The sequence below is a fragment of the Puntigrus tetrazona genome, chromosome 25, assembly GCF_018831695.1.
Source record: "Puntigrus tetrazona isolate hp1 chromosome 25, ASM1883169v1, whole genome shotgun sequence".
NCBI classification, from domain to species: Eukaryota; Metazoa; Chordata; class Actinopteri; order Cypriniformes; family Cyprinidae; genus Puntigrus; species Puntigrus tetrazona.
The window spans coordinates 12,651,099-12,676,021 of record NC_056723.1 but is presented as its reverse complement, the minus strand read 5'-3'; the positions used below and the strand labels follow the sequence as shown (position 1 = coordinate 12,676,021).

The window sequence follows — 24,923 nt, the reverse complement described above, 5'->3', positions numbered from 1 at the left end:
CGAGCTATTAACAAAGAGCCACTGGCAAACATATGGATGAGTCATGTTATATTAGTCTTAGAGTGTTTTTTTTTTTTTAAAGAACACGCACCTTCGAGTTAGCTTTTGAGAGGAGGCAATGTAGAATAGGATATCGGTGAGATCAGATATTTATTTATTTTTATCCTTTCTTTATTCAGGACAATTCATCGTAGGAGATCACGTCGAATCCAGTTGGTTTAATTATTTAAGGTTTTCAAAGATCTCCATGAAATACCCCAAGCATATTTTGCGTTCATCCCTCATTTATCACACCCGATTCATCTCATCGGCTCATTAGTGGAGACTGCAAGACCTGAAGTGGGTTTGTCGGATATAGGGAGACGTATAACGTGCAGGGCTTGGGTAGCTTTAAAAACCACTGGGGTAGGGTATGAGAAAAAGCTTCTTGCGTTTTGTAATGCGAACAATGACCACAAGCGGGCGCTCAAAACACACGCTCGTGCTGGAGGCAGTGCCTGTCGTTTGCCCGTATGTGTTGAATTATTCATAAATACAACAACACTGCAATTCCTACAAAAAAGTGCAGTTATTAAAAACGATATAGATATCTTTGAAGTACACAGCCAGTTTATACACGTCAATACTCACCAACGCTGATGTAAACTGAAAAAATATTATTTATATACTTATTTGAATACTTACTATTGAAGCCATACTAAGACAATCATAAAACAAATCCTATGAAGCATTGTGTGTTACTGTCAAGTATGAAAATTGTTCAGGTGAAACTCAGCGACTCAAATCTTCACACCACAATACGTTAAAAGAGGTGAAGAGACATTTGTTACAATGGCACCCATCAAGTAGTGGGATATATTAGCCATCAAGTGAGAAGGCCCAGTGCGAATTTGCAGAGCTTGGTGGCCGCAGAACACAAAGGTAAGTACAAGGCGGCTGGAGAGGGCCATGTTGCTGTTAAGGTCACAAAAAGGTTTTGACGGAAGGGATTTTGAACGTCAGTGAAAATTTTGCTTCAGCTCTTTCCTATTTTTTTGTTAGCAGCTTTGTGGTAACAATAGGGAAGCATGGGACCATACCCCATAGGAAGGTGACATATAGACACACTGATATGGACTGACTAAGAGTACAGTTCCTTACCCCAAGGGGGCATGGCTTGCCTTGACACTGGTACATCCAGGCAATAGCATCCACTATCCAGTCAGTCAACCGCTGCTTGGAGAGGACCTTCCCTTTATGCTGACCTCCGTAGCAAACGAAGAGCTGCTCAGAGCTTCTAAAGCACCAGATGCGGTTCATGTATTTGTGTTGGTGTTGTATACGTGAGTGGTGGGAACCTTGAAAGCGTATCCATGCCGGAGGGCTCAGGACATCATTGGCTGGCCTGAACACAAGGCACTCTTTGCTCACTGAGAATGCTTGTAGGTCGCTGATCTTCTTGATGGAAGTGAGTGCGGTCAGGTGTGACCAGGCGTGAGGATTTTACTTTCTGGCACTCATCAGGAACCTACCGATGAGATCATGCTTAACCAGGAATTGGTCGTTCATTGCACCATATAACAGCATCACAAACTTTCGAGGCGGAGGGCTTCCTTTAATTGACTCCAGATCAACTGGACCACCTGGGGACAGAATTGACCTTCTCCGGGGAGAGCAAGCTATTACATCTGCTGTACAATTGAGGTCACCCAAAATTTGGGCAGCTGTGCAGTGAACTCCAGAGGAGGAGTTGTGGCATGCAGCATGATCGTAGAGCTCCCTGTTGGCTGATGTACGAAACAGGCATAGTGTTATCTGTACAGACCAACACATGCTTTCCAAGCAGCAGTGACCGCAGATGTAAATGCCAAACGACCCAGAAACATCTGATTGTGTTTTAGCATACTCAGAGTGTCCTTACAGAAGTCCTTACAGAGAAAAGAGATTGTCATACAATGGACACAAAGTGCTGCAAACATATTCTGGGGCTGGATGCTCCATCTTGAACGGAGGTTTCATGAGTGAGAGTACAGAAGCATCGTATTGCTCACAGTCAACCCGCAAGCCTGGTAATCTGGAAAAAATTAAATGCTCTTTTTACTTAACAAAACAAAAGATTCTCCCCCCATCCCTCGTCTATGGCAAGGAACGGCGGTGCCCTCGCCATCTTCTGAAAAATAGCAACTTCCCACATCTCTGCCTTCCTGGTATCACTTTTGCAAGAGGCTTGATATGCTGGCCTTGATGCTGTTTAAACACAGAGCGGAGTGGCTCTGGAAGACGCAGGAGGGCACCCAATCTGATGTGCAGACTGAGGCATGGCCCACAAATAAAACAGTGGCAGCTGGAAGATTACATCAAGGCATGATGTGCTGGATAGCATCAGTCTACTTCTGTACTGTCGAGAAATGCAGGGCAAAAGTCATCGAAAGTGTTGCTGAAAAGGCCAGCTTGGGAGATGGGAGCATCACGAAAGTGCACTTTATCAAGGACTCACATCTCAGCCAGGTTGAGCCAGAGATGTTGCTTTTGGATCAGAGATGTTTCCATCGAGAGGGATCGAACCAGGACTGTAGAGTGAAGTCAGTTGCTATCCTCGTGTATTTGTTTTAGTGGCTTGGCTTGGTGGACCTGTAGGATCATGGCATAGAGGGCAGAGATAGCCTGGCCTGAGGACGATTTCTCCAAGCATTTGTTACACATAGAAGTATTGCAGGAGGAGTAAAAGGTCCATGGTGGACTGGTCCATCAGAGAGGCTCTTACTGTAACCAGCAATCTTCCAGAGCACTAGCCGGTGGTGCTCTGCTTGAGGCAGACAAACAAGATTTCGTTAATTTTGTTTAAATTTTACAACTATTAATATAATGACCCATCAGTCTGCTTCAGAGGACATGTGATAACCCCCTGGAGGTGTAAATGCTGGTTTTACGATGCAGTTCTTACAGATATATCCGATTTACAGAGCTTCAAAATCTTGGCCACTATCTACCAGCATTTAAGCTTGGAAGAGCCAGGATACATTTTTTGTTCGCCTGAAAGTAGATCTTATACACCTAGGATGGTTTGGGGGTGAGTAGTTTATCTCGTAATTTTTATTTTCGGGTGAACTATTCCTTTAACAGGGACACTGCTGTTTGCACTATAATGTCAACCAAGAACAGACTCTTCTCTTTTCAGCTCTCAGGTATATAGCTTTATGGAGATGAACCTCATTTACCCACTCGGCTCCAAAACAAAAATCTAAATGAGTGGATGCAAAATCAGAAATGATTAAAGTAAACCTCTAATGTTGTCACAAAGTAATTCATAGGGACGGACGAACAGACAAACGATTCCTAGAGGTCCATCTCAGCTTACCGCACTTAAAGTATCTGCCGTTAATGTTTTCGGCGTCAAGACCACGGGACACATTCAGAAGTCTTGTACAGCTGATGGTTCAGCGAACATGAGGTGTTCTAGCAGCATGAGGAAACCCTACACAATATTAGGAAGGTGATTTTAATTCTCTGCCTCAGTCTTAAGGAGCAACTACGAAGCAAACTCTTATCATGTATTGTGAAATATCATTATCTCTCAAAACCCTTGCAACCGACATACAAAATGAAAACAGAACAATTAAACGGTGTCTTCGTTGCATTCTATTGTTTATTTGGGTGACAACAGTACAACTAAAGTACGAAAAACAGAGTACATTTCTGGTACAGAAACCCCCACTTGGATTCATATCCACATCCAAAATAACCATGCATAAAAACAGTGATAAAATCAACTTAAAACAGTAATTGTAAAGAAAAACGCTAATAAAAGGTTAAGGCATAATCATTGATAATTTCAATATCCAGAAATGTCAAAATGGTCAGATGGCTTTTCACCTCATAAGCACAGCTTGCAGATTGTCAGCTACATAACCCAACAGTGAAATAGTCAAACGGCATACTTTTATATGAATAACAGTTCTTATTATGAGAAACAGTGACTAAATTCTTCATATTTGAACCAGAGAACAGAAAACAAAACATTTACACAATATATATATATCATGATTTCCAACTTAAATATTCAAGTCACAAATAACAGCAAATGCGTATGTTTTTCATCATCATTAGCAAATATACATGTCAATCTGCCAGATGTTCATGGTCCTCATTATAACTTTAAGTCTTGAAGTTTGATTTGAAGTAACCCGATGCCAAAATGAACGATCAGATTGGCATATTATTACTGAATCACGTCGGGGTTGTTAAATCACACATCTTCCTTCAATAACACTGAGATAAATTACTCCTCGTTAAGTGCTTTGTGCAAAACATAAACTCTTTCTGATCATTGAAACACAGTAAATCAATCGGAGAGGAAGCACAAAAAGTTTGCATTTCGATAAAGGCACATGTATTAGCTTTGCCATTCTGACCCACTTTGGCTTAGAGAAGATATTGTTTCCCGTTCATCGACATACAGCATTAAAGTGCAGGTTATCTTCAACTTTAAAAACAGAGTGATAACCGCTCTATAAATAGTGCGGGCGAAGATTCGGCTCCTACGTCGAACAGCACAGCTACAGCAAGAGCGTAGTTAGTGTGCATAATGATATACGCGTCTACTAATGTTCGGCATAGTCTCGTTTTTTTTTTCACATACAATTTCCAGCAAATAAAATAAATCTAGCATTATTGGAGGAGCTAAAAAAGATAAAATGTGTAAAATAATACTGCTAAATAACAGTGCCAGTTTGTCTTAAATATTGTACAGTTTTGATATGAAAACATGCCAAATAAAAGCTGAATTGTAATCGATTTTTCCTGAAAATCCTTTTTAGAGAGTTTCTTTACGCATGAACTCAGAACGTACAGCAAATATATATGTTTTTGATATTTATGTCTCGTTTTAAATGATGTAAATGATCCGTGCATATGTCTATGATGTTAAGGCTTCTTATCTTTGGTAGCTTAAAAGGCATTCTAAACAGTAAAGTTCGTCGCTGAGCATTTGTTTTTTTTTCCACTGTGTGGTAATTAGCCTGAAACATCCAGTTAACATTTCGGCTGAAATCCAAGCTTGACGTTTTGACTGACATTTCAGCCGCCAGACTTTCGCACAGCGTTTCATACGGATCATTTGTAGTGTCTTATAAAGATATTGGCAACACCAACGGAGAACGATAACATGGAAAGCGTGAGAAAACCTAACCGTTCTCGAAGAGCGCAAGTGTCGGGTTACAGCTCACATGGCTTTAGGTAGATCTAAATACATCTGAGCTTTATTATACTTCATATCTCTTATTCTATTATACGAACTTCCTTCACGTAGGCATATCTCAGAGGTCGCGTGACTAAAAACGAGGGTTCTGGGAAACACAACGTGGTCGAGGAAAACCCCGAAATGGTGGATGTGGTGTGAAAAGACTGTGAACGTGTGGATTTGCGTTGGAACGGAGAGGGCTGGTTTGAGGCATAGGCTGACTGAAAGCATTCATGTGCTAGCGTCAAGGTCAGGAGAGGTCAGGCAGGACTGCGCTAGGTCAGACAGTCCGATAACACCTCCAGCTTCACCGGGGTGACCTCCGTGGCGGGACACGTGCACTTCTCGATGTTCGGGCCGTTATGGCTGAGCTGGATTTTGAGTTTTTCCAGCTCGTAGGTATGCAGGTACTCCTGGATGAGGTAGCGTTCGCGCTTTATACGGGCTTTCACGTCTGACGGCACGTCGGGGATCAACCACGCCACGAAGAACTTCACCACGAACACCACATGCTGGAGAAGAAGAAGAGTATCAGCACAGGTTTAGTACTTATGACATAAATGTATCGGATACATTTATAGAACTTACGAAGCAATTAGTCAGTGTGTAACTTCTTTATCATATTGCTATTACTATTTTAAGTCGACTGATGGGTTTTTCATGAATATATTATTTCAAGCAGATTTTTTTTTTTAATTAAAGACATGGCAGGAAGCAAATTCTATAAAGGGATAGGGATCGAGAAAAATCCTTGAATTTGGGACACCCATAGAGTAACTGCGCTATATTTCGAAGGCTATTGATATTTTATCATGCTTAAAACTTATTTTGCAATGTTTACTAATATACTAAAGCACACGTCAACTTTTACAATTTCAACTCTAGTGCTTTTCATTTTACGTTTGAAGTGACTGCATTTCAAATGGCCAATGTTTAGAAGCAATACAATAGAAATTTTATTCAATTATATTTTACCTCACCACATATGCTTGTCAGTGTGCATTCAGAAGTATATTTAAACCATATTTATCAAAAGTAATTCTGAAACGACATTTATAAAAGTATTTCAGTACCACTTAAGAGGTTTGAGTTCAGTTAACTGCGTATATTTTACATTTAAATAATATATTAAAAAAGATCAATTCTAAAACATTTTCAGCATATTCTTTACATTTTTAGTGTAGTTATTTTTGACACGGGAATGAAAAGAATTTATAAGTTCATACCTCCATAATGATGATAAAGGCTAACTTTGCGGCAAGAATGTGCCAGAACTGCATGGTGTGAGTGTACTGTTTCTCATGTCCTGGAGGGTAGCGATAGTCACGGTACCTACAGCGTCCACACAGCATTCATGTTTATGATACATTTACCAGTGTCACAATAGATCTGTCGGTTAAAAGATACGGTAGAGGACACACAACCGTACCTGCAGGTGGTGATGTTTTGGTCATAGAACCAATTCGGGATTTCTTCTTTGTCTGGACTGTTTTCCAGTTTGAACTCTGAGATGTTGAAGACTGAAAGGCTGTCGTTGATGTATCCTTCCATCGAGTTTTCAGCACCGTCGTGATTTGTATACTTATACACCAGACGAGGGATCATGTCAGATGTGAAGGCGACAATGAAAGCCTAAAAGGACGAATAAATGACATTTAATGCTGTTAAAAGTCCTATTCATTATAAACTTTATTACCGGTTAATAAACAAATACAAAATAATACAGTAAAAATAATACAGTAAAAATTAATGGAACATTTTGACGAATAATTTGGGAGTCATTGAACAAAAATAAGGGCACATTATGAGAAATTGAGTCACTGATGTCCAATGTATTTACTATGTTTCTGGACCTGGATCATTTCAGTTGTATCGCTGTCTATGGAGCGTTCAGATAGCACTCAGATCTTATCAAAAAAAATCTTAATTTGTGTTCAGTAGATTTGTAAAGGGTTTGAGGGTGGGTAATTGAATTTCTGGGTGAATTAACCCTTTAAGATTTATATTAGCTTAGTGAATCGGTCCAAAAGACTCACCGAACTATTCGTTTGAATTGTTCAACTAACCCTGATGTAGATGAAGTGGTTCCTGACTCATTACCGCTAAAGACTCACATTGGTGACCACTGAGAAAACAGCAATCATGTTGAGGATCTCCTCCCATGCGCCGATGCTGTGCGCTTTGGACGCCACGGGCCGACGGAACTGAGTGGTGAATTTCCAGGCGTCCACTCGCACTTCCAAGATATTATTCATCAGAGCCAGCAGAGGAGCCAGCGGGAAAGAGGCCACGAACAGGGTGATGAAGCCAAACTGGATAACTGCAAACAAAGACGAGATGTTTCTCCACATAAAGACGAGCTACAGTGCCATCTGTCAGTAAGACTGAGTTACTGCAGGATGAAAGATTGCTAATATAGAGGTCGATGGTGTGTGGAACCCCAGATGTGAACAACTAAGGTAAAAATAAATGCAGTTTTTTGGTCCTTGCATGCATGTCAACCTATCGTGAGGGACGTCCAAACACCAAAACATGAACTTTTTGTTACCCATAATAAGGGCACTTTAATATATTAACAGTTGCCGGATACTCACCCATCTCCAGGTACTCGTAGAAGAGGCCGAGCTGACTGAAGCTCTGCAGGTCATGATCCTGCTCCCAGCGGCTGTACAGACTCTCCGGATGATTCCGGGCGCTTCTGCTCACCCACCAGTTACGTAGCCAGCTACACGCAGACAGAGATACATGAAACACCACTAACAACAAATACAAGAGGACGCACACAAACACACATTACGTGGATTCGAATCATTCACTTTCTCAATTTATCGTCACAAAATAGACACGACGTTCAGTAAACACCCTGGTCGTGCTACGGATTGTGAATTTATGAATGTGCGATTACGTCACATCGTGTGGACTTACGGGACGAGAGCTTCCTGTATGTTCCCCCACACCTGTTTACCCACCATCACGATCACCAACTGAGTGGTCAACTCGATCAAACAGCCGCCCGGCTCGCACTGGAAACACAATTAAGATGATCAGAAACAATTACTTCAAATCGAACGATTGCATTTTACCATTATGCTTAAACCCGGTACTTCCAAAAGTTACTTCCAACTACCTCTTCATTTCTCCACTTGCCGAACATGTAAGCGTAGTCCCCAGGGTAGCCCACAAATTTGCCCTTGAAAAAGGCGACGTAGAAGCAAGAGGAATAGTAGTTGACAAACTGGAAGAGGAACATCTTCACCGTCAGTTTGTTCTCGTACTCCACGTGGGTTTTGGGAACCTCTGCGGAGAGAAGCAACCAAAAATCGGTGCGCAAAAAAACGTTACATCACGGAAATACTTCGTTAACCGAATATGTGATTGTTTATTTCCAGATGCAGAAAACAAAATGGATTCGATCTGAACGATCTGTTCACAAATTGGACATTCAAAAAAGTTCAATAAATAAGAAAAAACTGTATTGTACTTATTGAAACGGTAGGAGGTTTTAGGTGGAAATAAAGAGGATGGGAGTCCCATTCGGTTGCTAAAGACTCACCCATGTCAGTGATTTTTATGGCGACACGCTCATACAGGAAGTTCAGAATCATGATGATGACAAAGTTGATGCAGGAAGCCGTTACAGATGTGGCGAACTGCGGCGTGATCAGGTTTCCAACCACATCTAGCTTACTGGTGGGGCTTTCCTTCATGATGCTGGCGAACGCCGCGAACACAGCCAGACGGTACGCAATCACACCGATTATACTGGCGATAATCAGAGAGATCTGGGATTGGGAGCGAGAGAGGCATTCGTTACGCACACTACTTCCTCGCTGCAGTTACTATTGCTATTACAACTCAATACTACTCAAAGAAAAAACTAAAACATTCATTAGGCACATGCAGTGCTAACACGTCAAAACAGTAAAATGCTACATGCTAGTAAAACATGCATCTTCAGACAAACATTAGATTTAATGATTTAACTTACTGATATGATGTCCATAAAGTCCAATGGCTTATTAACGTTCAATAATGACTCATATTATGTGATGTATAGTATTTGTATATCTTATCTCTGTTCTACAACTATAAATCCATCCAAATTCACATTCTTTTGCACCCCATTTTTTCTATGTATGTACAGTGCGTTTACGTTAAATTCTAAGCTAACGACTCTAAGAGGCGAACATCTGCTGCTACATAATTTTATAACTATATTTTGCTATTACACAACACATACGATGTTCTAAACTGTATGCAGGCAGCTCGTTAACCTTTGCTACAGAGCTAATATATTCAGTGGGGTTCAAAAATCAAAAGACGGCGGCGAAAATGCTGCTGTATATATTTATTAGTATTTAAACTTCTGCTTTAAACCTCACCTCAAGATATCCGACATGATCTGAAAATGCTTCAAAGTGCAGAATCTTCACAATATCATCTCACGTAAATGTCAAAGATTCCAACTTGAATTCAATTCACTGCTTTTCATTGCTTGTCTAGGACTTTTGGACCCCACTGTATTTATGTACATTTCTTGCATTATGTGCTAATATAAAAGGTGCTTATAACAATTTAACATCATTATATATATATATATATATATATATATATATATATATATAATAAAATTGTATACATGTATGAGAGAGAGATATTATAAGATATTCTTATAATAAAAGTAGCAGTTGGCTTTGATGCTCACCCAGAAGAGGACGGTGGCCCCGGACAGTATTGAACGAGCACACTTGCTTGTTAGAGGTAAATAAGGCTCCATCTCCTACACAGCAAGCAAGCAAAGCAGGGATCATGAGCAACCACCACCACACACCTGGCACAATCTAGCACTGTACTAGTGCCGTCTTCCTGTTCCTAACTACTACAGCAGGCCGCTAATGCTACACACTCTCACACACACACAGCAATCCCATCTACAGTCGTCCTGTGCCTGCCTTACCCACAAGACAACTGTGGCCCAGCACAGGATAAACCTGCCTGCTTTATCAGCTGGGGTCTGGTCTAGAACCCACTCCAGTTCCTACACGACACGAACAAAGCCAAACAGACACGCGGATTATCTAGTTTCTCAGCTGGCTGCTAGATAAACTAAACCTGACCACCGACTCGACCTCCGTCTGTGACATGACAACACCCGAAGTGACCCTGTAGCTTCATTTATAATATCAGGATTTCAGTTTTGCAAACCTAATATATCTGACCCCGGACCACAAAGCTAATCTAATGATTTTGGAGGTATGGTTTGCTAGGATAGGACGATGTTCGGCCAAGATACAACTATTCGAAAAACTAAATCTAACAATATGGGTATAAATATATCATTTGTGGTTTGTAATTTGATAGAATCTCACTAGGTTCTACAATGCAAAACAGATTTTCATACTTAGCATTTTTGATGTTTTCTAGTATGCATATCAAAAAATAAATAAATAAATCACTGCATCAAAATGCATTTACTTGAGAAAATAAAACATTTTACAGAATTTTGTAATTTGGAAATATCTATAATTTCTTCATTTTACTTGTCAAGTAAATGCATTTGATACCAAACTTTTTTTTTTTTTAGATATTTATGCTAGAATACAAGACACAAATAATGCAGTGTACAGATTTGTCACTTAGGGGCTGTTCACACAGAATGCATCGTTGCGTCTAAAAATACGTGACGCAGCACTCAGGAATGGTTTTTGACAAGGCACATTGACAGAAACGTGACGAAAGAGGCATTGTGCAAAGAAAATGCTCCAACGGCAACTTGCTAAGTTAAAAAAAAACCTCGTCTCAGGAATTTTCTGACTGGTCCACCGCTTTGGAGCTGACGCTGAACAGCTGAAATTTCCATCTTAAAATGAGACGTGTCACACAAGCGCAACGGTCATACGTTCATCTAGCGCACTTTAACAGTGGGAAAGTAGCATGATGGACTGGAAGAAAAATGCATGTTGCGTGAATGTCCCCTTAATGAAATCTTGTATGTGGCATTCACTGTATTCCAATAAATAGTGATATAGTGACTAAATCTAAACTTAATCTTTCTGAGACTGCATAAACATTTTTGCCTTCTTAAAGCAAGGACAAAAAGTAAGAACATTTTAAAGCTAATATAAAAATCCACCAGTTAAAACGGTTATAAATCACAGAAGGACGGCTGCAATATAAGTTTAACAAACAGTTAAATTCAGAATAAAGAACATATTGCAATGTATATAGAATAAAATACACATTTTTGGAGACCAGGAATGAAGAACCAAGTTGTATCTATCATTTACTTGAATATGGTTATTCCCGGTAACACTACACACTGGAAAGATGTTAGATGTGTAGGCGTACTTGTGTGACGTGGTTACGTCGGCGGTGCGTGCACTTGGTCTCGTATTCGGGTCTGAGCTGCATCTGTTGCTGTTCTTCCTCCATGTCCACCAGATCCCACTCGTACTCCAGCCGGGCCTGACGCCGCTTCCAGAACTCCAGGAACAGAGTGACTGACGGCGGAGAACGAATACATCTTAAGATTACTGTGTCTGTTTCCCGGCTGCATAGAGCGCTACAAGGATAATGCATTTTGGGAGACCCGAATCCAGAACCCAGAAACCATTTACTTGCTACATGTCAAGCTGCCTTGTGTTAAATAGAAACTGGATTATCGAAATCAAGTGTTTATTATTATGTCACAATATATAAACACAACACAAGTTGTTAAATGACTGACTCGCAACATGAGCCTTTTACGAAATGTTTAAGAACGAGTCTCACGTTTTACCAACAGGGGGAGCCAGAGTAAAAGAATATTTACCGACTTTAGGCAGCTCGACCGAATATGGTTTGATAAGCAAAGGTGTAGGCGATTGTAGACAATTCTAAAAGAGTTACTAGAGTTAAAAGAGGTTAAACTCACCCCATATGCCCATGAATATCGCGAAGAACACCGTCGCTGTGTTGTCGAACAGATACGATTGCTAAAAGGCAATCGGATGAAAGTTTAACTTTGCATTAATAACTATACATATATATATATATGAATTTTCGCTCACCCACGAGGAGCTGCAGGTTGTGTTGAGCTTCCAGTAGCCACATTTCTTATCACAGAGAGGACACATGACGATCTCCCCACCGATGGTTTCATTACATATCTCTTGACTGCACAGGACAACAAAGCGGTCTCAGAAAAAGCGCCAGAGAGCAATTCGTAATGCGTTAATCGCATTCTTAGAAGTGCCACAAGGTCTTCTCTGCTCAGAGTTCTCGTCTAATCCTCACCTCCAGACGTTTTCTTTGAAGCTGGCCAAACCGTAGATGAAACAGAGCAGACCAACAACTGCGGCATAGGACAGCATCTCTGTGTAGAAACCCAGCCAAGCGAAGTAGATGCCGATCTTCTCTCCATAGTACTTCCTGTGATACAGGAAGCACAACATTCAAGGAAACTTCCATCCATCCATATCTATCTATCTATACATATTTCAAAAAAATCCTTTTTATTTATTGAATATATTTATATATTTTTTGAATGAAGGAAGCTCGTCTCACCGTATGAGGTTGAGCGGCTGCTCCTTGTAAAAGCGGCTGAAACGAGCCCAGTATTTATACAAGGAATACCGCTCGCTGTCACAGTTCGTATCAGGAGACCTGGTCCAGTACCTACACTACGCAAAAAACGCACGTTAACATTAATTATCGTTATCGTTTCTCCCGAGAAACGTACACCGTGTTAGTAGGTTTAAAACTTACGTCATGCAGAGGGAAGGCAGCTGCGTAGGTCCCGTTGTTCAGCAGCCTCTTGATGCCCTTCTTATCCTTGTCTTCTTTATTGTACGGACATCGGGAAAGGATGTAATAGACCTAACGTGGAGAAGAAACCAAGCCTTTGGTTAGAGGGCAGGGAGGTTTGCTACAGTGGGGGTTATTTCTTGCAATATTTTTTGCCATTTCGACTGGTTTTCTTACGATCCTGTTCCGCGTGGATGGGGGAAAGAAGGTCTCTTTGTCCTCGATGAGGAAGAAGTCAGTCTTGCTCTTGTCGAAGGTGGCCGTGAAGTAGTCGGGCTCAGGCTGCATCACGTGCTCGGGCAGACGGTAGGGCGTACAGAGCCAGCTCATGGGGACTCCTTTTTTTTCTGGAATATCGTTGGTTTTAAAAGGCACTTTGATTTTCAGAACGTCCGCGTATGTTGTCAGCACCTCCCAGGGAACGTGGATCTTTAGGAAGTACGTCCTCCCGTCTTCAGACTCCTGGAAAGACAATCGCGTGTGACCGGTGTTGTTTAAGTACCGATAACATGTAGCGAAACCCTTATCGGGTTTCCGGTGTGGTTCGTGATTTCAGATGTTTCACTCACAGATTTGTCTTCCACCTCCAGCTCGAGTCCAGCTCTCTCTAAGTTAGCCTCGAACTCCTTCCTTCGATCCTGCATGAAAGATCAGGAACGCATCTGACTGATTTGTGCATGGTGTGCGCAGAACGAGGAGGGTTTCTGGTAAACGTTTATGACAGACTGTACAGCTTTTGGAAATCAATATTCGTGTCTGCAGAGCTGCATGTGTGTGTTAGATCCTGCCTGGGCCTGGTACATACCTTGGCCGCATACTTTATGAGTAACAAGAACGTGGAAATACGTACAGGCTCTCACCTTTGACACGCAAACGTCTGCACGTTTGTGGCAATCCATAGGCATAGTGATTTTTATACTGTACAAACTGTACGTGCTACCGCTCTACACCAACCCTTCACCTTACAGAAAACTTTCTGCATTTTTAATTTCTCACAAAAACTCAACAGTTTTTTCTTTTTAATTATGTAAACTGATCAAAGCAAGACATTCAGCACTGACTCTGTGGAACATTTACCAAAGGAAGATAAATTTATCTAGGATGCCTTCAGTTTTATGACAGCTAGCGTCATTATCAGCAGTGTGAAGGGATGCGCAATCAGATAAACTTTCAACAGATTTATTGAGGAATTAAACCACACATAAACTCATTTGACACACGATAAGTTAACAATTTCTTTGATAAGTGGCTCTGACTCAACGCTAAATACAGTACCATACATAAAGACACGGGGAAAAAAAAAATAAAAATTGAAGGATGGCTATTAGTTTATGAGTTTGTTTAGGCAAATCTTTTTTTTTTCCAAATCTCGCAACTCACGGAAAGACGCCAACTGTTATCATATGAATATAAACCTGTAAAACAGAAATTGTCATTATATGAATATAAAAATGTAACTGAGTGGATGACACACCTGTTTCTTTTCTCCCTCCTTGTCGTCGATGTAAGACAGAACAAAATCTATCCTCCGCACGCCATCTCTGAAGTACACAGAGTCCTTGCTCTGCTGCTGCTTATCCACCTGCACGCACACGGACAGTTATTTGCACAAAGTCGAGCTTTCGTAATGTTTTTGGAACTCTTGAAAGCCTTGAAAAGGTAATAAAGCTATTCTATACATAAAATACATATCTCAAAACAAACAAACAACGCGAGCCACGCACACCCATGCTTCATGCGCGCATGAAACCTCAACAAATACTTGCTGCGTGTTAAAAACGCCATAATCGGTGAGGTCACGTTTACTGATTTTCAGCGAATTCGTCTGGGAGAAATCCAGTCACTTAGACTGAATTGTACGCAAATGGAAATTTTTGAGTGGAAAGATTTGCAGCTTTTGCAACGGATTTAAGTGGATCGCGTAATTTCGCGTGACTTCCATGCGAGCTGTGCATCATGCACGGACATATTTTTACCTGTCAAATTCCCCTAATGTGACCGCACCTGTACTCAAATGATGAAGCAATTGTGTCCGAAGAGCGTTCAAAATCCATCGTTGTGCATTGACTAAGAACTAAACGCTTATTCACACCAAGGATGGTAATGCATCGGTGTCCACATCCACTGACGATAACGTTCGTTTTGAGCTGCATCCGTATATCAAAATCAAGTCAAATCGATTCCGATTGGCTGTAATCGTTTTTAGCGGCAATTTCTTCTTTACATATTACGATATTTAGATTTTGAAGAATATGGGTTGACATTGGAAGTGCTCAATGTGTTATTTTGTGTTTGGCAAAAGAAAGAAACCCTTGAGGTTTGGAACAGCTTGAGAGTAAGTAAATAATAACACAATTTACATTTTTTGGGTGAACAATCCATTTAACACTAACCCTAACCTAATTAAACACCCAGCATGTATTACTATTACTACTTTTTCCAATAGAAGGGATCGATTGGTATTATAGACGTTTGTCTACAGTTTGAATCCCACACCCTGTTTAGTCTCCGTTATATTTAAGTCTCCACTTTTAAACAGAGATACCTCCATGTTGTTCCGAACTCTTTGTCTTCGAAATACAATTCAAAGGAATAGTTCACCCAAAAATGAAAATTACCCTACATATGAAAATGACGTAAGTTGCATCATACGTCAGGTCAGCCAAGAAGCCGGATCTCAATTGTTCTCACAGAAAATAAGATTTTAGTCAGTTACTTAGTATTTTTATTTTCCTTGTGTACAAAAGCTATTTTTGTTGCTTCATAACATTCAGATTGAACCGCGGATGAAGTATTCTGACGATACGTTTCATACTTTTCTGGACCTTGACGGAGTTCATTACTTGGCAGTCAATGGGACGGTCACAAGACTCCTGGATTTCATCATAAATTACGTTCCCTCAGCCGACCTCAGTTAAGCCTTGGGAGAAGCTAGCAGCGACCTCGGCCAAAGCCAAAAAAAAACCGGAGCCGGGAAAATACTTCGGCAGTAACAGCGGTGCTGCTCCAGCCCTGTCATTCTGCAGCTGTTCCTCAGCAGCTAAAAATAACTTGCATACAATGCACAACGCAAACAAATGCGGGCGGTGACCACAAAGCTAGCTCGAGGTGTAAAAAAAACCTCTCACGGCCACTTCCAAAGATGTGACCGAGCCGAACAACACTTCTCTGAGGTTTAACGCCGCTGATTTTCTTAGGCCGCTCCTATAAACAAAACCTCCGGATGACTACCAGCACTCTACGGCCGTCGCTTGCCTATTAAAGTAATACACAGCGCCATCCGTTAATAAATCTGTAGCGATGTCAGGACCCGAGTGTCAAATTCCCCAGAGAATCTTCTTCAAACAGCAGACGGGAAAGAGAAAGAGCAAGGAGAAAGGCTTTACCTCCAATCCGTCTATCAAGTGCTGCATCATTCACGATTCTGGGACTCTCCGGATGCAAAGACCACCTCCCTTTCTACAGCAGCCCAGCTAATCACACACACACACACACACACACACACACACACACTTAACAGAGCGGATGGAGAGAAACCGAGAGCAGGGGGCTCACAGAGATGACATCATCTTTGTGCCAGCGAGGCAGGAGCCATCCTCCTAATATAACCACATACCAAACTAGATTCAATCATGTTTTGATGAAACAGGGGTGGTGCTAAGAAGTTGTGGTTTGCTACTACTGTGCGCGTGCTGAGGTGCCCTTGGATTTTTTATTACACCGTATTGTGCTTTGATGACAGCCGATTGCATTTTTCCCTCATCGCACATTTCGAAAGCTCATTTATAAAGTACACTCACCACGTGAAAGCCATTTTGAAATTGGATGTCGTGTCGCCGTGGAAATAGTGATTTAAATATCTTTAACGGAGTCCCGCCAGTAGGGGCATCTATGTTCAAAATGGGGGACATTTATGTATTGTGCATCATTTAACCATCTTTGTGGATGCAGGGATGGTTGTTAAAGCATTGCTATGCAGTTTCTAATGGGTTTTATGCAATAATGCAATGCAATACATTGTTTTGTAGTTACTACTGTATTAGGATGAAGAGCCCACCCTCATGGATATGATAATGTAAATCTGGGGGATTCGTTCTTTCTTTTTTCCCCAATGACATGCTAGATTAAGTAAATCAGTAAAATGGGCCGAACAGTCAAATCCAGGCGAACAAACCTATTAAGCAGAGCTGTGAAAGCAATGAGCCGAGCAATAAAAATTTTCCACAGTAATGCTATCTCTGCAGTCATTTGCATGTCAAACATAAAACCCATTTACAGATCGTGCCGCTGTCAAAAACACGAAACCTCAGCATCCAAGAGTCACAGCGGCATGTAAATATCGAGGCTTGAATCTCATTCTCCCGGTCTTCCTCACGTCTCTCTTTTTTGTCCAAATCCTGGCTTTTCACAATCTGTCACAATCTATTTTTTTGCGCGAACTGCCCCTTTAAGGGCAACGTAGCCCGATCCCTTTGTAAACAAATCTCGCTGGCACACGTAGAAATACTATTCTGCGCAAACATCTTCTAAATTAACATCCCGCTGTCTCTCTGCAGCGAGCGGGAGTCTGTTTGACCTGGCAGAGCGGCTGCTGCTCTTTCACTGCAGGTCCCTCCGCCTTTCATTTCCTGTAATTACAAGCTGGAGATGATACACATGAACGTATGTTAGATAATAGCCGTGCACTCCTGCGTTGACATACAGAGTAAGTATATGTGCGGTTTAGTAAATGGGGCTGGGACCGAGTGAGCTGCACAGCCTTCGGCCACAAAAAAAAAAAAAAACTGTATCTCCAACGCAGATATATAATTATGTAACGTGACGCAATTAGAGACTCGGAGTCTATAAAAAACACGGCTAATGAACACGATGATGCTTTGATGTCCATACAGGGGAAAAAAAAAACTGGGTTTCTTTATATAGAAACCCATTATTCTCATTTGGTCACCGCTCTTTAATGTTGAAGAAGTTTTGAAAATCAAGGTAAAGCAAATCAGTTTAAACTCTAGTAATGGGGGATACATAAAATATTTTGTTTACGTAATATATGTGTGCGTACTGTCAATATACTTCATGGATATACAACACGAATGCATGCATACATGTAAAAAAATTCTACATTTTATATAAATGATATCATTTAAATTAATGTAAATGTATACACATACATATATGTAAATATATTCACAATGTATGCTGAATCTTTATATATATTTTATATAACAGTATGTTATTTGGTATTAATTCTGACAGCACTGATACATGTATCTGTTTTAAGGGGCGGGTCCTTTAAGCCTTCTCGGTCATCAGCCACTGTTATGATTGGCTAAAGTCATAGTGTTTTGACAACATGATTCAAACGTCATTTCCACACAAAGAATTGTGAAATCATTTACTTAAGAGTTATGCAGCAGTCGGACCTGGAACCACTTCATCTTTCAACGAATGTTTCTTCGCGAACAAAAATATCAAGGCCAGTTTGACTTCACATGTCACGACCCCTTTAATTTTACTACAATTATAGCACGCTTTTAGTCAAAACATAGCCATGGCACAGTTATTGTCAAAAAGCCACATAACATTTATTCATGCAGAACGAGTCGCAACCTGAAGTTTAATACTTACGGTTAGTTATTCAAACAAACCGCTAATCTTAAGTATTAGCGATAGCAAACACCACCAAGCAAACATGATCAACCCAATACATACAGATGGATAAAACTACTGTAGGTCCCATCCTGGTCGGCTTTATTCATTTATTCAACATTATTTCCCACAAGACATTCAGTTTTTCATCACACTAAATGAACCAGTTGTGCTGCCATGCGTTTCACGTTGCCCAACACGACACAATAAAACCATCTTTATATACTATAGCATGATTGAATATGACTTTATGCACAAGATGCTCATTCAAAGCAAGCACACAGTTCAGCCCTCTTTACCGTGGCGTACCCTGGAGCGGTACTTCAGGAATAAAGCTCTCTTTCTCCAGATCTGTGGATGATATACAGATATAGCAAATGTCTATGACACCTGCTCACACTTCAAAAACCGTCCAGGAGAAAGTCTATCTGTTGAATGCTTTATAGTAATAACGAATCAAGGCAAAAATCCGATAAGCGTGTTATCAGCAGCAGTATAAGGCTGTTACTGAAGCTCCATGCAAGCCTCAAGGACACGGATCATCTTATTAGAGCAACAGCGAGTGAACGCCCATCGCTTTGAGCGTCTAAGGTAACAGGGCATGCAAGTAGAGAAGAACATGTAATTCAAAATGCTGCCTACCTATCGTTTTTATGAACGTGGGCTATAATGTAACATTTGGCTCTCTTGCCGAGTCTACGAATGTTGAATTGGGTGAACTATTCCCAAGACTTCTACATGTAAATGGCATAAATGCGAAAGGTACTGTACTCGCGAAGGAACTACTTATTCCAAACAAGTACTTTCAAGTACCGAGTATGCAAGCATCTTCAAGCTGCCGCTTCATTCCATATACGTATATAAAGTGAAACCATACGTGTATTTACATTAGTTTTCATGCCATGTCCACTTTAGGACACACTTCGAGCGGACACACAACACGAACAGGCTCCCTTCTTACCCCTTTAAAGCTGGTGAGGTGCTGCTGTGGTTCAGTGTTTTCTCTCTCACACTGTTCACACACGTTCACCGAAGAGTGACTCGAGCAAACGGACACAGCACTTGTGCATTCGGACACGACACTCAGCACGGACTGCACGGACAGGAAGAGTACAGAGATAGAGAGAAGAGAAAGGGCAGATGAGCTCTGGAGCGCACTCACTTTGGCTTTTTGATGCAATTAAAACCGATGGGAGTCTAAGAAGATTGAAACCATGACAACATAAAGGTCGAGAAAAGCGGTGGAGAGATAACAGGCGATGCGAAGCGAACTTCAGTCTTTCTTGATGACATCGGCAAAACCGGAGGGGGCTGAGAGGAATTTGAGAAGGGGGCAATTAACATAACAGGCCTGCCAAAAAGAATTATATCTTAAGGACCTGAAATACTTCAAACAAAGTTATTTTTGTTCCGAGGGCAAAAGAAGTTGGAAATGGTTTCTGAAACCGCGTTCATATTACTACGAACATTCTCAACTCTGCCACAATTATAAAATCGGCCAACAGTCAACAAGCCACGATCGGTTACGAGACATGAGACCCAGCTGCGATTGGTATAAGCCATCACGTCATGTCTGAATATGCGAAAGTGTGACTGAGAGTCACGTGGACTTTAAGATACTTTATGTTGCCGTTTCAAAGCCGAAGTCGCTTTCGCTTTATGCAAAACAGCAGCACGGACATTGGGTGAGAATATGGTTTTTGGACCACCTAAAGTAAATCTGAAAGAAAGTTCCCGAAATCAAACGTTAAATCTGTAAACCAAAGCAAGGATTAGCAAAAGTTGCAGAGACAATGGAAGTTCTTCGGGAACATGCGCACCTTATTTTTCATATGCAAACTAATAGGCATGTATTGGGAAAGCTGAGCTGATTTGAATGAATGTGTCATGATGTTAGAGCACCTGTCTTGACGAACACAATCTGACCATTGAACATTAATATGTGAGGGATACGTGGATGTCTATGAAATTCCATGCACTGTTTGCATGCCTGTGTCATGTGCATATAATGAACATAAACAGCTCTTAATTAACGCATTGTCCTTTGATAATACGCACTTTGTTCACGAGAAATGCTTTGTCTGTTTATCTATTCAACAATACTGCATTTTTTTTTTAAATAATGCCCGACAAACTTATGTAATAAACACGTACCCTGCTATATGACACCCGCTTCTGATTTCTATTGACTGGGATGTACAATAAAGGATTAGATTGCAAGCAAAGCCAATGTGTTGTTGGTGGTTGCCCAGTAATCGCTTTGAGTTTGTTGCTATGCTGTTAACGAGGATGTAATACATCTTCAACACTAAGTCTGTGGAAGCTTCATTTGGAACTTTTGGAATGGGATTTTTTTTTTTTTTATTGCTTTAAGATGGTATTCCCAGCAGCTTCTTAAACGGCAAGAAGTTAAAACCCATGAGGCCTGACCGGATTATCTGGCGGTAGATAGCCACCACTAGCTAAACCGGCATGAAACCACCACCAACCAGCATAAATCATCCAGGACCGGCATGGAAATTCATAGCGCTGTGGCTATCAGCGCTGTCAAAATATTCAAGAAACTGAGGTACAGGAGGACGGAACGTGCGAGAGGTTTTACCTCGGCGTTTTCGAGTTGAAGAGTCTCCTTATCCGAACCGGAATGGAAGCCGCTGTTTTCTTCTGGAACAGAAAAAATGAGAATAATGTAGATATTCACTTCAGCAAAATCCTTCCCTCTTCAAAATTAGCTGTTGTGAAATAAGCGCAAATTCCTTCTGATAAAGCGGAGACAAAATTAACTTTATATTTGCCATTTTGTGACATTTTGAGACAACTTGTGCAGCTGATCTGCTGAGGGCGAGCAAATTAAAAAACACACATACAGCCAGATCATTTCCATAACGACCAGCGCATTTAAATAGTTCATTACTATTGTAGTTATCGTAGATCATTATATCGTTTCACACTGTATCACGGGTCTAGCGCCATATATGTAAGAGGATTGACGCAGTGAGAGTGTCTTGAAATGGTTGAAATTACAAAAGGTAATCCTTCGAGATGCGATGCAAATCTCGTTACTTTGGTTATGAAGAAAAAAAGATGCTAATTGTCAGTTTAAGTCCCCAAACACTGATTGTACACGGCCACACAGTGCTTCTAAATGCAGTTGGAAAACTAGAAGGTTTCTCAGATCCGGCTAAATTTACTGCAGGCCCAGCTCATGTATAAGACAGGTTTCCTGTAAACCACGGTGAACTCCCTACAGTCTTGAACACCAGAGCTAATAACATGTTGGACTTTCTAAACCGAGACATCGGAGTGGATGTCTTTTCGTACGTACAAAACCTGCGTGTGCATTCTTCAGCATTTCTCGAAATGGAGAGCTTTATTGATACAGTAGACCCGTCAGTGTTCATTTCATAACTTCCTTCACTACTCAAATGAATCTCAAACGCAATAATATGAGACTTTCGTAATCTTTATGTATTTTATGTTCTCCTTGAACTGAAGCCTTGACCTTTGTTGCTTTTTTTTGGTTTGAGCCCCAGAAATCATACACATCGTACGTATTTTTTAGAGGCAAGATCTACATTTTAACAAGTGAATCAATCTCTTGTTTTCTCGACCGTCTAAAGACAATTTTAGGCACGTTAAACAGGAAGTGAGAATGAGCGCTGGCGCAGGAAACACGACCCTGCCTACGTTTTCGTGGTTAGCCTTTACACACCAAGAGCGAAGCAAAACAAAAGAAATTAAATAGCTTTTATATTAGTGACAAAGTTCTTTGGAGAGGAAAGTGTTTATGGGTCAAGTGGCAGTGCACGTTAAAGCATAAAAGCAGCAGGAGAGATAATAGAGAGCTTTATCGGCTTATCAGGGAACTCCTTTAAAGCCCTGCACATCATGCTGGGTTCAAGGGAAGACAAACTGAAGTCAGCAACATTCGGGCAGGTCTGACATCTTCGCAAGGCTGTGGTATTCATACCGTGCCTTGAGTCGCATCTCTAGCCGCGTTAGTAAATGTGAAACTATGCTGTTTTTAAACACATTGTAGCCTGCTAGAAGACCGCAGACCGGCTTCAGAGGAGTGAAGGACAGATTTGAGCCGAGTGTAGGCTGAATCTTCCCGAACACCGAGACAAGTTAAAACAACTGTTTTGACTGTTGGCGTGCGCGAAGGGAAAGCGCATGACTATATTAAGGCGAAACTAAAAAATCAGGGATTTTAAAGGGGAAGTATCTCGGCGTACTTCGTTTAACAGGACTGACACACAACAGCTGCGTAAGAGAGTTTATATCTATGTCCATTAGTGTCTGCCCATGCGCTGTATTAGACTGCGATTCATATTTAAAACCGAATTTTTAATTAATGATAATTGTGCAGTTTTTTTTTTTTTTTGTCTTCCACCGACTGACTGTTTAAACTAACTTTGAATTTATTACTATAAATAAACGATATAGGGTCGGAAAATGTCGCAACTTAACTTGCGTGTACAAACTGGACGGAACGGATGTGCGCATTTGTAAAAAAAAAAAAACAAAACAAAACATTAACTATCGAAAGATAATTATAATAAGAGAAATTAGAAACAGAAGTGCTGAAGTACTTTTGAATGAAACACAAACTGAGCGTTAGTGTGTATTTAAAAAAAAAAAAAAAAAACACCCATGTGTGAAAGCGTGTAAAGGCGTGTTACAGACACTTACCGCCGCCGGACCAAGCAGTTCGGTCCATTTCAATAAGCGTCTCATTGTTCGACTTTCCACGATTCATTTTAGCAAAGGGTCCTGCGATAGAGTAAACGTGAATGTTGTATTTGTAGTAGCGAAGCTCTCTCCGCCGGGCTCAGTCCGAGCCCACGCCCCGTGCTCCGTCTCTGCCCTGGGAGGAATGACCGCTCACTCCGCGCTCAGCTGATCAGATTCGACCGCTCTGGTTTACCTTGGGTCTCCGCCGGAGAAATTACGTTCCCTACTATGGGTATGAGAATAGCTCCTTATTAATATGTAGAAGCGGTGACTTCGCTATTGGACGGTTGGACCGACTACGTCATCACAGGCTAATTAATATTAAAAAGGCAGGCCTTTTGCAATTGGAAGGCTGACGAGCAGCGTCATCGGGGCTATGTATAATTCATGAGGCCGACCTTCCACGTAGTTGGATTCGGAAAGCCGCTCTCTCGCTTTAAAGGGGAGTGATGTGAAACGACCGCAATTTTGTCGGCACACTACAAAGAGATGCCCGTAATTCTTATTAGTCATATATATATATAATTTTTTTTTTTCCAGTCAGTGTGCAACTCACTTAACACATAAAAGATTTACTGTCCTCTGAAAATAACTCAATATACTGCCATTATTGTCAAAAATCTGCCAACAAAAGTGAATACACCTTAAGCTATATTTCGTTTAACCACGCAACGCCACATCCTGTTTATCCCGTTCATGTTTTTGCCTGCTTGACATGACCTTATAGGTTTGTGTATCTGGTATTACCAGTTAAAATGCGGTGCTGAGTACAGTTGAGCGCATAATGCATAACGATATACAAATTCTGAGGATTTGAGAATTAGAACTGTTGCTTTCCACGAAGATGGCCTAGGCAATGGTTGATCGAAGATGTTAGATGAAGAAAAAAAATGGGACCATGTCCTGCGGTCTGATGAGACTAAGATAAACATGTTTGGCTCAAATGGCTCATGCGTGTTTCAAGTTTCAAGAAACTTGTGTCTTACCTTCAGTCAAGCATGGTCTGGGGAGCTTGTTTTATTTTAATATGTTGAGAATGGTACATTTGTGCACGGGGACATTTGATCCTCACAGCTATAGCAAAACAATCACACACACACACACACACACACACACACTGATGGGCAAAGATGAGAAGGGGCAGGACTCTATCGTCTTAAATTGTCACGTTGAATTTTATCTGAATGTCACGGCGCTGATAACCTAGCAGTAAAATTCGCGTTGACAACTGATAGGATCGTCTTTAAATTAAGTCACTTCAACTTGTGTCAGGTACTCAATAACATGGAAATGTTTGCTGGATAAAATCTCAGCAACACCTCAAATTAACTGCGAGGACCACGCCGTCATAAACATCTCTTTACGAGGGAATTGCGTTGTCTGAGAGGAGCTGACGATAAGAGCTGCCTTCCTCGAAGACAAACAGATAAAAATGTGTTGATAGTCTCTGACATTACGAAAAGCACAATCCTGAAACCTCACCCGGCTTTTCAGGAGAAAAAGCTGTAACCGAAGCAAGCCTTCTCCACATCTGTTGGCT

The 24,923-nt window shown here is 41.0% G+C and overlaps 1 protein-coding gene across 8 annotated transcripts; it reads right to left on the bottom strand.

The window, feature by feature from the left end:
* Positions 1 to 3,607: 3,607 nt before the first annotated feature.
* On the bottom strand, positions 3,608 to 23,610 carry ano5a (anoctamin 5a). Of its 8 annotated transcripts, none has more exons than XM_043228091.1 (22): positions 23,342 to 23,609; positions 21,252 to 21,313; positions 19,611 to 19,742; positions 18,959 to 19,000; positions 14,478 to 14,585; positions 13,573 to 13,641; positions 13,181 to 13,465; positions 12,965 to 13,075; positions 12,764 to 12,879; positions 12,494 to 12,628; positions 12,268 to 12,373; positions 12,132 to 12,192; positions 11,567 to 11,718; positions 10,176 to 10,256; positions 8,772 to 9,000; positions 8,346 to 8,515; positions 8,144 to 8,241; positions 7,813 to 7,943; positions 7,333 to 7,538; positions 6,648 to 6,850; positions 6,445 to 6,550; positions 3,608 to 5,730 (listed from the first exon to the last, which is right to left on the bottom strand). In XM_043228091.1, the coding sequence occupies exons 1-22, from the start codon at positions 23,406 to 23,408 to the stop codon at positions 5,494 to 5,496; spliced, it is 2,907 nt and encodes a 968-aa protein (XP_043084026.1). In that variant the 5' UTR covers positions 23,409 to 23,609; the 3' UTR covers positions 3,608 to 5,493. The 8 variants fall into 8 exon arrangements, with proteins under 8 accessions (XP_043084026.1, XP_043084028.1, XP_043084030.1 ...); XM_043228093.1 differs by lacking the exon at positions 10,176 to 10,256 and adding an exon at positions 9,924 to 9,998 and having other exon boundaries at positions 23,342 to 23,608; XM_043228095.1 differs by lacking the exon at positions 10,176 to 10,256.
* Between the last annotated feature and the right edge of the window lie 1,313 nt (positions 23,611 to 24,923).